The 13,472-nt window shown below is 32.0% G+C and overlaps 1 protein-coding gene across 1 annotated transcript in view; it reads left to right on the plus strand.

Annotated features, from left to right (window-relative positions):
- Positions 1-13,472, plus strand: part of LOC129223155 (zinc finger protein 836-like) — a 39,445-nt gene that overhangs the window by 24,425 nt on the left and 1,548 nt on the right. The window contains exons 5-7 of the mRNA XM_054857723.1: positions 4,715-4,848; positions 8,052-8,638; positions 10,187-10,399. Of these exons, the coding sequence (XP_054713698.1) occupies positions 4,715-4,848; positions 8,052-8,638; positions 10,187-10,399 (934 nt within the window). The remainder of the gene's footprint in view (positions 1-4,714; positions 4,849-8,051; positions 8,639-10,186; positions 10,400-13,472) is intronic.

Consider the following 13,472-nt stretch of genomic DNA (forward strand, 5'->3'; position numbering starts at 1 on the left):
AATGCTGATGTAGATGTATACCACCATGTGCAGGTAAAGGGCAGTAGCTGCAAAATTTTAATTTTTTTGCATTTTTGTCATCTATTGTACGTTATCTTTATTGTACAAGCTCACTTATTTGGTTTCCGCTGGAAAAAAGGCATCTGATTCCAACACTTCCCTATTGTTAGTATTGAATCCAAAACGCGTTTCTTCAAATATCTCGAAAACTCATTTTTGCAGATACTGCCGTTTACCTGCACATGGCAGTATATATGTGTATTCTAACACATTTTTAACACAAATATTTCAGTGGGATCTGGAGAGTTTTAGTAGGTTTATTCTTGAACAAATTGTTTCAAAATTATTTTTTAAAAATGTTTAGTTTTAAAGTTTTGTTAAATTGGATTCATGTTGAAGTCACAGTAAAGAATCTAGGCTATGCAGGAGTGAAACTTTTGCCAGTGAAACCTCAGGGTTCTGGGCCGTAGTGGTGGAGGCCTCCTCGTGGTGCGGCCTGGGTCACGCTAAATCTCCACCAATCCACCCATGATGGATTTCAGGCTAGATCTATATCTAGTCTGTGGCTTCTTGGTGGTAAAGTAGAAATTTAATGCTCAGCAAACTAGCTCTTATATCTGAATCTGTCTGTCAGTTGTTGAAGATGGATAAGAATGATGGTTGCTGAATGGTGTTCCCTCACTTCCATCATGGAAAGTAATTTTGAGAAACTTTCAGTGGTATAGAAGGTAGGTTTTCTATTTAGTAGGTAGGTAGGGGACTTTAATTGATAAATCCTGGCATTCTGGTATTTAAAATGGTTTTGTATCAAAAATTTGTTTTTCATCATTTGACACTTCATTCATTAATGTATTTATTTATTTATTTTTTTATTTATTTTCTTTTAATTATGTATTTTTATACGATTTTGTTCAAAGTTTGTTCTTAAAAATTTTTTTAATATATGACATTTAAGTGCTTTTTTTCCCTGTTTTAATTTAGTTTTCTTATTAAATCCATTATTTTTTAGAAACAAAAATGCAAAACTGCAGACTTACAGCCTAATTAGGTTGCTTCTACTCCATTAATCATTCTCCCATTTAAAACAAAGTGCCCACTAAAAACTATTCACCTCATTGCAAATAACCACTTTTCTGGCAAACATTAAATACCCGTTACCCTAGTAGTAATCTCTACTAATTTGAAGATCCAGGCAGATGTAGCAAGAAATTCCTCTTTTTATTTTCGTTTTAGGAATTTAATTTTGAATATCAAGGGGACCAGGGATTGGGACAGATCTAGGGACCTTGAAATCACTCTAAATCTAAAAGTGCACTAACTAGCCTGGTGCACAGATATAATGTATGCTTTCTTTGTGAATTTAAAAAGACGATATATGTAGTTTTCTGCTTTAAAACTATTTGTGTGAAAGATTGACAACTCTTAGTGGAAGCAAGAAAAAATTAGATCACTTTGCCAGGAATCTTTACTCTCTTTCAGTTATGCTGCTAATGATGATTTGTTGCCTTTCTGACTCTGATTGAATCATTGCCATCTTTTTTTTTTATTTAATTTAATTTTCATTTATCTATTTATTTATTTTCATATTTGATCTGAAGCAGCAATATAATTTAAAAATTTAAAATGCTTCAAAAAAGGTTAAATGAGTTTAATAAAATAAATTTCCTATTCACATTTTATGGATAAAAATAAGCACATTGTAAATTTTACAGATGTTGAGCAATGCTGGAAATATATTGTTGGCATAACATATTTTATCAGTTGATAAGTTACATAATATATTTTGTTCAAAAGTAAAACAGATTTAAAAAAAAAAATTAAATGCAGTAAAGTAGTTGTTGACCTCTTCTAGGGTTTAATTAATCATGCAATTCAAAAGTATTTCTTCAGTTGGTATAAATAAATATGAACTATGACTATTGTGATTGCATATTAAGAATATAGCTTTTTACATAGTTATTTTTTTATTCTTTTAAATAAATTATAGTGGCAATATAATCTTAAAAACCAATAAATTTTCATAAGCTACTTTTTCATTAATGCTGCCATTCCAAAACTTCTGTAATCATATCAGGTAAGTTAATTATTTACTATCCATTGTTTTATTTCAATGATTAGCTGCATTGCCCGATTTTGCACGGTCTACCTCAAAAATAAAAGTTTTGTCTAGTGACGCATGTTCAACAATCAGGCTTCAATTACAGAAAAAAAATGCTACAAAATTTCCCGTCAAAATAATCATTCTCAAAGAAAGAAAACAGCAAATCAAAAGTTCCCGAAAAAATTAAACAAAACCCTCCATAAATACAACTAAAATCCTTTAAAAAAAAGAAGATAAATCGCCAAGTAATAATTAAAAAAGGAAATTTTTACCTCAAAACAAAAACAAAATTTTATTTAGTCACAGCCGAGAAATAAAAAGTGGCAACCTTCTGAACGCTAATTTAAAATGAGATCGCGCAAACGATAATTTTCAGATTTAAAATTTCTTTTCCGTGAGGCTTAGCAGTGCTTTTTAATTTTTTCCCGGTGATTTTACAGTTTTTTTTTTTTTCAAATTGGAAGGAAATGAAGGGACTCTCTTTCTCTATGGGGGTTTTTTGCAAGCTTTCGAATGGCGCCAAAATCGAACTGATTGGATAATTATTTTGGGTAGAAAGAGCAGTTTAATGCCATTTTCAAGCCCTAAAATTAAAATTCGAACAGTTCGGTTCTTTTTTGGCATTTGAAAACCCCCTTACGTTCCTTCTCGGGTGCCCACGTACCTCCCTGCCAAATTTCGTTGAGATCCGACGTAAACTGTGGATTTGTATAGGGAACTTACACACATACATAAATACAGTGGTTGGAAGTAGCGCGCTACAAGTAGCGACGCTACTGTAGTAGCTACATTTTTTAGTAGTTTGTAGTGTAGCGCACTACTTTTTAAAAAAAGTAGTGTAGCGAGTAGTTTGATACAAAAAAAAAAAGTAGTTTGCAGCGATTTCTAAAAACTACTTTTAAATAGTTTCAAAAAAAAAAAAGAGAGAAGAAGAAGAAATGAACGAGGTTTCAAACGAATCTGACTTGTGCAAATTTTACGCGAGTAAAATTTGCGCCAATCAGATTCAGAAGACTATGAAAATTACGAACTGACCTCAGATTGACGCCATACGTTCTATCTGTTTGACACCATTAGTTTGTTTAGCATCGGAATTTTCACATTTCCCCCAATATTCAACTTAAATAGAGCATGACTTAGAAAGAAAAGAATAAGCGGATCTCGCCAATGCCAATGTAGTACCGTGTTTCATGGGCTCCCATATGGAAGGCACGTGGTGGCTCAACCCCCCCCCCCCTGCTTTAGAAATTACCGCTTGCTTTTAGTACTGTTTCTTCGCAAAAATTTAAAAACATTTCTTCTCCAGCCATTAATGAATACATTATTAAAAATGTCAAATTTTTTGATAATTCTAATCTGTAATGAAATCGGTTTCCATGTGAAAATATCCTACTAAACCATGAGAAAAATATCTGAGCCCCCCTCCCCCTCCCAAGAAAAAAAAAACTTTATATGGGCGCCCATGCCGCATTTGTGTTTTCTGGCAGCTGAGAATGTCTCGCGGATGAACATTTTCGATTTCAATGAGACTATTTTGCCAAAATATCCACCTAATATGGAAGCAACTGTAAATGTTATGGAAGACAATGATATTGAACTGCCTTTTTTTTTTGGCCGGCTAACAACAAATATTACAGTATTATAGAAATATATAATCATGGAAATTTTTCATTTCTTGCAAATTGGCTGGTTTAGCAAAAGGCTTACGGTATCAATGTCACCTGTATATTACTGTCAAATTTCAACGCGAGGGATGCGTTCCAAGGCTTCTAGCATAGGTTGAAATTTCGCATCGTGGAAAAGGGTATCTATAGGATTTTTTATGAGTATACCAATCATTTTAAGACATTTGAAAACGTCCCTCAAACTGTTTTAACCCATTTCTTAACTTCTATTACCGAATTTAAACATAGAGAATATAGAGAACTGAAATTTTACTGTATTTTTAAAAAAGCTGTGTTATTGAGTAAAAACACTGTTAGGCATGACTGCATCTATTTACACTTTCAAGTAGCCGAGCTGCATTTCTTGAATGAAATATTCACTGTCAAGAAAGGATTAAATTTGTTAAGGTTGAATTCCTTTAACTTTTAAATCCTTTCTTGCAGGGAATATTCAAAAAAATTGTTAAAAATATTTGGAATTACAAATTAGCTCAGCAAACAACGGAAAGAATAAATAATTCTTGGTAATATTCCATGTTCAAATGATTCAGTTTATTATTCTAAATCATTTTTTGAATCTTTTCGCTCAATCCTCAAACGGTGTATGCTTTTTACTTATTTTTTTTTTTAAAGTAGCTAAAAAGTAGCGAAGTAGCGACTACTTTTCAAAAGTAGTTTGTAGTTGCTACACTTTCGAAAAAGTAGTTGTAGTTAACTACATTTGTAATAAAGTAGTTGTAGTTCTCTACAAAAAAAATGTAGTTTTTCCAACCACTGCATAAATATTCTTTGTTTTATTTATGTAGATATAATAATAAAATACCAAAAAGGCAATATTTTTTATATGAAACTATTAATGATTTAATCAACCTCTTTACTCATTATTACCACCCTGCTCTAAACATTAGTATTTTGCATTCATTATCTGTTGCCATAAACAAATTGTCAGATTTTTGTAGTTCTAGTGCTGAAGAAACCTGCAGCAGGCGAGTTGAGCGAGCCCCAGGTAGCGGCAAAGCCCCCGAAGTACACCAACCAAGGTGGTGCACTTTGGGGGTCATCAACCCAGCTGAGGTGGTTGGTGTGAGCCAGGCGCTGAAGGCGGCTAATCTAGCCACTCTTGCGGCAGTTTCTGTATAAATTGTGAGCACATAAGAATAGTAAGCAATAACAATTAGTTACCCAAAGATAACATTATTTATTAAAATGTTACTGAAATCAGTTGAGGCAAATCTAACATAATTCAATATAAAAACAAATCTTTTAAAGATCATTATTAATATTATTATTATTATTTTTTTTAAGTTTTAAAAATGTGGAGCTGTCTCTTTCTTGCCCTGAGGGCTTCAATTGTAAGAAACATTAGTTGAAAGTAATTGATATTACATATCAAAGCGCATTAGTCTTGAACTGCTGCTTTTAATCAAATTATTACACCTAAACAAAGAAAATCTTAAAGCTGATCACACACCGATTCTGTAATCAGCAAGCTTTGGTTGCTGCTTGTTCAACAAGCAACTACAACTGTGCAAAAACATTGTACTTTCAAGCAAATTGTGCATTACTGGTATCGGTAGTGCATTCCTGTATTCATTTTTCTGCTATTCATCTCAAAAGGTTGTTCATTTTGCTTCAATGATTTATGTTTGTTTTGTTTCAATAATTTCCTACTAAGAAAATGGAAAATTATTCCTCTCTGTTACAAACATGTTAAGTTATACTTTGAATTTTAAAATCTAAATAAATAGTTTTATTGTGTTTAGGCCTCAGGTCCTGTTATTTCCACTTTTTATATCTTTTAACACTTGTAAGGTAGATATTTGACATCAAAAATGAACTTTATTAACTTGTTTACAAGTTTTATCTGGTGTGTTTAAAAAATTCTATATATTTCAGATTTGTAACTTTTTATTTTATTTATTTATTTTATGTTTTATTTTATCTGTTTTCGATTGTTTAACTATTTGCTGCTTTTGCTATCTGTATTTATTTATTTATTGAATTTAAAATTATATTTGTCTCTTTTTCATTATATTTTTAACTATTAAATGTTTTTGCATATTTATTTCCTTATTAAGAGTGGAAGTTTCATTTTTTTTTCACAATATTCTCGCTTCTGTACAGCTGTAGTATATTTTATTCCTTTTAGTAAATTTGAGCAAAGAAAATAGATTGAGCAGTTATAAAAGGAAAAAATATGTATTTCGCTATTGCTTTATGAATTTCATATTTAACTATATTTTAATGTTTTTTTATCAGTTGCTTCCTAATTAAAAGTCCCCTTTTTCACAATTTATTCAACGCATTTTTCATTTACAGGTGCTCAACTAACTGGAGAAACTGCAGTAATTAAAACACCATATGTGATAAATACATGTGTTGCATGTTCTTATTCAACAAATAATATTAGTAATTTTAAAAGACATTTGCGTTTACATACTGGAAAACGTAATTTTAGGTGTGACATCTGTGGTCTATCCTTCAAGTTAAAGGAACATTTAAAGTCTCACATGTCTACTCATTCTAGTGAACGATTTTCGTGCCACTTGTGTGAAAAAGATTTTTCAAGAAAAGATAGCTTAAGAACTCACTTGTATTTGAAACATCAATTGATTATGAATTTGAAATAACATGTGGACAGTAAGTTCGGAAAAAGCTAAAGGAAGGCTTTCAAATGGAAATGTTTTTTGTATCCTGATTATGCATGTGTGTGTTATTTATTATGCCTGTTTCAAAATATGCTGTTAATCCATCTTTATCTTAAAAAGACTTTAGTTTCATTCTTGACAAAGATAAGATACAGTATCTATACTTATCAGCTCTATGATTTTTGAAGAAATATTTGAAATGTCTTCGTTAAATAGTGCAATAATATGTCAACCTTTTTCAATCAATATTAAATTTCTAATCTTTATTTGGGCGTGATTTTTTTTTTTGTCAATTTTGCAGATGGATAACCAAAAATATTTTGGGGTCATTTTCATGCACTACTTCGTGCAAGGTTGGCCTGAATGGTTCACCAGTTTTCAAAGGACTGTTTCTTTACTAGTAAATCACTTACAAACACAGATGATACTGATGCATGAAATATACATACACTCTTCAAGTGACCGGTACTTACTACAAATATTTTATGTGCTCCCTTTTGGTCACCTGGCAGGCACATCTCCCAACAGTAACCCATTAGTAGTGCCCCCCCCCCCCCCCAAATGAATGAGCTTTCAGACTCTCTAGAGCAAACTAAAATGCCTTGCAAAGATCAAAATGGCATGTGCTTAAATTTTGCTCACTGCATAATTAGGATCATAGCTTTTGGCTAGTTTTGAACAGGACTTCTGTTTGTCACCACTCAGCCTTAGGGCAAGCAGGTATGAATGAACAGGCTCTCACATAGTTTGCATTACTGCTCTTAAAAATAAAACAAAGGAACATGTGGTGTAGCGTTTTCCTTAGTACAATACTCAGAAAATTCCCTTTGTTAAGCATATACTAGTGTATTTTTGGTAGTCGATTATTGTGCAAATGTTGCAATCATTAAATAAAAGAAAACTGTTGTTAATTTGCGAAAGTTTAACACTAAATTTAAGGCAAATTTGGACTAGTAAAATGTTTTGTAAACATAAGGAAATCATTACATCAGTCATCATTAAATCAATGTAATCTATGTACACTGGCCTCAAAAAGTTAAGGTACAACATGTTTTTCAAAGCTCACTATTCAAAAAGTGGAGTAACAATAAAATGCATGTTTTGCATGAATGATAATAGGGAACTTTAAAACCATTTATAAAAAAACGATAGCTGCCACTTTTATTTTATAGAAAAGAACGTATCTTTATAAGTGAGAAAAAAATGTGCAAATACCAATCTTTCGTACTTTTGTGTGTAACTTGTGTTGATTTTCAACCGTTGTTGGCAGTTTTAGTGACAATAGTCAATAGAGCTTAGAAAATGTCTCAGAGACGTCGTTTGCCCGATTTGCTAAGGTGGCGAGCAGTTGGATGGATGGAAATGGAATTGTCTCTCAGGCTGATGCTGCTAGACCTCTCAATGTGTCTCGTAGTATTGTTCAGCAACTTTGGGATCAATACCAATCAGAAGATTCTGTATCCAGAAGACCTCTTCCAGTCTGACCACAAGCTACAACACCTGTAGAAAACCATTTTCTAGTTCTTTCGGCCCGAAGGAGAAGAACCACTACTGTGCCACAGCTCGTTGCAGACCACTTTGTAGCATCAGGAAGAAGAATCTATGCTGCTACGGTGCCAAATCGTCTTCACAATGCAGGTCTCAATGCAAGGCAAAAGTTGTGTGTGTTCCACTCAACGACCAAAGCAAAGGATCCGCTTATGCTGGGCAAGAGAACAGGTTTTCTGCACCCAACAACAATGGACTTCTCTGCTGTTCACAGACGAGTCCAGATTTACATTGGAGAGTGGTTCCGGGCGTCTACTGTTCTGGAGGAAACGGCACTAGATACCATCAATCCAACACTGTTGAAAGGCACAGTTATAGAGACGGTGGAATCATGATTTGGGCAGGGATCTCGCTCGGTGGTCACACTGACGTGCATGTGTTCTGTGGAGGAACTCTGACTGGTCTGAAATATTGGAATGAGATTCTTGATCCATATGTCTGCCCATATGCTGGTGCTATTGGTAATGACTTCATTCTGATGGATAGTAATGCACGAACTCACCGAGCTCGGATTGTTGAGGAGTATCTTAACGACCTTGGTTCGGAACAAATGGAATGGCCAGCTCGATCTCCAGATCTGAATCCAATACAGCATTTTTTGGACTATCTTGGCAGACAGGTTGCCGCTTTAAATCGTCCTCCAAGATCGTTACATGAGCTGGAGCAAGGCTTACTCTGTGTCTGGTCTTTGCTTCCTATTCCGGTGTTCGACAATTTACTAAACAGCATGGAAAATCGATGCCGCCAATGCATTCAAGTTAGGGAGGGACACATTCCTTATTAGAACTCAATTTTTGAATTGTTTCTATGACATTTTACTACATAACGCTGTGATGTTCTGTTTTCTTCAAGAATGGACTTTTCCACTAAGATTGCGCTTTTTTCGTGATAAATCGTTTTTGCAATACACTTATACTAATTTTGCATTCAGTAAAAAACTACTTAATGCACATATCCTCCAAATTTTTTGTTTCTACAGTCATTCATTTGTGAGTTAGACACAAATAACCGGTTGTACCTTAACTTTTTGAGACCAGTGTATTTAATTTCTCTGGTGCTATTAAATCTGAACAGAGAATGGGTTCTTTAACAGGAACAGATCTCTCAGAAATAAACAATTTACCATTTTGAAAGTGAAAATTATAAGAGAAAAAATGATTGAGAAACTAGTAGTATTAAAAAAAAAAACATTCTGATCATTAATCTGCCGATTAATCAGTAATTGGCCAATTTACTTATTGGTGCATTCCTAGTACAACATACTATGCTAATGTACAGCCCTTGTTAGTGCACGTAACACGTAATAATGCTGCCTTTTAATTTAATTAACCTTTTAATCTCATTTTCAACGTGCCTACAGTAATCAACTAAAATACTCTTTCAAGAAAAAAAATTAAAGTATCCAAATTTTTATTATCAGACTGGTCCAGTCTCAATTGATTTGGATGGTTGGAATTCTACTGTACTTTTATACAAAATGAAACCAGACCACTCTAATGTAAATGTCATTTTCATAAAAGAATGTTAAGAAAGGTTATCTCATACTGTTGTTGACGGTTTATTTGGTTATCTCATACTGTTGCAAAAAACAATTTTTGTAAGCATCAATTTTACAGAAACGTTTTGCAAAACCATTTCATTTTAAGGATCTTGCATGTTTATGAAAATGGTATCAAAATACTTTTGAATGTTTTTTTTTTTCAAATCTATTTTGTTAGCTTTCTAAATTGGGCTATAGAAATATTTTTTGTTGCTAACATTCCTGATGTATTCAAAACATTGATGTCATGATTTTTCCAAATTTATCCCTCAGTATGTCTTGTATATGTATTTCTACCTTGTAAAACATTATTTTACTACATAAAAATTCTGAATCAGCATAATATGCCGATTTAATCCACACAAAACAGTTTTGAAATAATTAAGTGTAGTGTATCTTTCCCATTTTTTTGGCAGTAACCTTTAATTTCTCTCTAATTTTGTATTGTGGAAATCATTAAAAAAATATGAAAATCTACATATTATTTTTACTATTTATTTCGGTAGATTGGATAAATATTTCATTTAGGTAAAACTGCAACATGTGTGTATTTGCTTTTTTTTTTTAGTAATGGAAATGTAATTTCTTAATTTTTTCTTTGTTTAATCAAGTGATTTATTTAGCTTTAAAATTCCATGTACCTTTTACTTGACACTTAAACTTTGTTTTTGTTTTTATTTCTTAGGCTCATTGGAATCTGGAATGTGTGTGAAGCTTAGTAAAAATAGTATGCTGAGAATTTGTCCAGAGTGCCCATTTACAACACTAAAATATGATCAGTTTAAAAAACATTTACTTGGCCATAGTCAAAAACAGAAATTTATTTGTGAAATATGTGATCAGTCATTTAAACTAAGAGCCCATTTAAAGCGACATTCGGCTTCTCATTATCTTGAGTGTAAATTGTGTGGAAAGTATCTTTCCAGAACAGATCTTAAAAGTCATATGTTTATGACACATCGACTTTTATAAATATAAATTGCAGAGTGATGAAAATAGTAAAAAGGATGCATTCATGAAATTCAAAGTGCTGTTTGACAGTAATTGATTAATTGTTTGGGTTAATATCATTAACATGCTTTTATTAGCTTCATCTGTGTATCTATGTATGTGTATGTGTACCGGAATCTTGCAGCTCAATTTTCACCCACTTAATGCGATCGGATTCCTTTCAAACTTGGTTTGCAATCTGAAACCTGATGACAATGCAATATTCTGTAATCAAATTGATTAATTATTAATTTATTCAAATTTTAATCAACAATTTTGCATAAATCCTCCGATATGAAAACAAAAAAATATTAACAGAAATTAGAATTAATATCCACACAACAGAAACAACTGATTTTTCTGCTTTGGATAAAAAAATTTCCAATGTTCCAAGGTAATTAGAATGTGAATTATAATTGGTTTTAACTAATTTCATGCTAAAATGTAGATGAGTCTTCAATTAAAAATTCATTGTTGATCATGGTTATTGTTGAACAGTGCTTTTATTAAAATGTATCTCAAATCTTTAAAGCAATATAAAGTATTTTTTTTTAGAGGTATAGAACTTTAAGTCGGGAACACTATTTGATCTGTGGGCCATTTTGATAGTTGTCACTTGTTTTGTGTTTAGTTTGGTTTGCCATTTCATCATGAATAGACAACAGGACAGTGCAACACGCCACACAGCACCTGTCACAATTGATTTATTGAAAGAAACTTTCGGTGAACGAATAATTTTGCTTAACGGACCCATGAATTGGCCTGCGAGATCATGCGATTTTACTACGCTGGATTATTTTTTGTGGGGCTGTGTGAAGTCTCAGGTCTACACCGATAAAGCCACAGACGATTGACGCCTTGGACATGAACATTCGCCACATATCACTCACATGCGCCCCCATTGCTGCAAAAAGTGATAGAAAATTGGACTTCCCGATTAGACGTTTTCCAAGCCAGCCGAAGTGGCCATATACCAGAAATCACATGAATCAGTTGAATTTTAAATACAAATGGCAAAGAATCATCTTTTGAATAAAGCCAAATTTATGGCGATTTATATCATTTAACGGTGTTTTATTTGAACCTAAAGTTCTATACCTCTAAAAAACACTCTTTATGTGTGTTTTCCACGCTCATACTATAAATTGTAAAAATTAATGTGTGCAATTTTTTTTTCAACCCCCGCTTATCAGGTATGTTATTTGGGGTGGTCGAGAATCAATTATTGAAACTTTGCTCACCTATAAAAACGGGATGACTATTCAATAATTTAGGTTTTGGCACAAATTGAATCAGAGAGGTTGGCACAATCAATTGCTTTTCTCGTTTAGTTTAACTAAATGCTTCTTAGTATAGCTTAATTCATATACAAGTGGACTTCAATGAGAACAAGAGCTGATTAGCCGAATTAGACAATCTCTCGACTTGTTGATCTACAAGGTTGAATATTTTTAGAGTTTGATTTTATACCTTAAGGGGTATAATTATTCTTTTTAGAGTGTGAGAGTTCCCAGTTTTAGAAGTTTCCTTAGCTCGTTTGTCGTTTTTTGTGAAATTTCATCAATTAAAAATCTGGAATTTTATTAAAATAAATATTTTTTCATAAAACAAGTAAGACTAAAAAAATAAAAAGAAAATAATAGTTTAAAAAAATAAATAAACACACTCTTGTAGCAAAATGAACTAAAAAGTGAAAAATAATCTTTCGAATGTAAAAATGTTCATCACAGAGACAAGGTCCTACAACTAAGTATAACTTATTTTTTTAAATTAGCTCAAAATAATAGAAATAAAATAATGGACCAAACAGTTAACTATAATGTAAAAGAAAAAAACATTTGGGACTTGATATCAGACATGTTAGATTTCTCATCAGTAGCTTAGATGTTAGCACTTTGCAATGATGTAGAATCCTTGCAAAAATGTAAATGGAAAGCACAACTTGCATTTGTTTTGTGCTATATTTTATTTTTGACAGAAATATAGGTGAAACTTTTACTGTTGAAAAATTAACCAGTAGCTTTCTTCATTCAAAACACCAAAAATTATCTATTTAGTCAAATCACCAATTTATTATTAATTTTGAGAAAAATATGATTTTTGTAAAATCAAACGTCTTGAAGAATTACCTTTTTTTTAAAGTAAATTGAGATTTAACAGAAAGTTACCTTTAAAAAAGATTGTGGCACGCATTTATATGTAAGAGTACATAAGTGCACACACATAAATGAAATTATATTAAAATTTTTATTTAAGTATTTCCTATAATTGATATTGATACACCAATTCTCTTCTGTGTATACATTAACACTATTAATGAGAAAAGTAGCAAGTAAAATTTTGGTGTACAAAGAAGTACATTATCTTACAGCTTTTCTTATCAAAATGTTCTCATGTCTAATACTGAACATTTAAAAAAAAAAAAACATTGGAATGTACGAATTTTTGAACGCATAATTTTCTGCTAGAAATTTCAAAATTTTTAATTTCTCCCCAAGTGGAAAAAAAAAACCCTTTGGAAGAAAACTAGTTTCCCCCCCAAAATTTTGGGGTTCTCATCTCTATCCCAGTGTTTACTGAGCGTAAAGGAGAAGTGAAAAACATGTACAGTATTGTATGGACTCTGTGAGGAACTGTTTACACTAATTAAATAAAGAAAGTTTAATGAACTTCTAGAAGATACACCAACTTCACACAAAGGAAGTTGAATTAATTTCTGTATGGGAAAAAAATTATTTGAACTCATCAAAAAAAAACTGATTTTTGACTGAGAGAGCTATGAAATATGAGTTTGTATTTTTGACCGATGTACTGTTTGAAAATGTACCTTATCTGTAATGTGCAATCATTTCTTTCTTTCTCTGTCATATCTTGAAGACTATTAGGTTGAAGCTTATTAAAGTATTTTTATTTGAATTACTTTGTTTGGTGTTTATTATTATTATAATATTTTTTTTTAAATATTGTATGGTCATCAACTT

Source organism: Uloborus diversus, chromosome 5, assembly GCF_026930045.1.
Source record: "Uloborus diversus isolate 005 chromosome 5, Udiv.v.3.1, whole genome shotgun sequence".
Lineage (NCBI taxonomy): Eukaryota > Metazoa > Arthropoda > Arachnida > Araneae > Uloboridae > Uloborus > Uloborus diversus.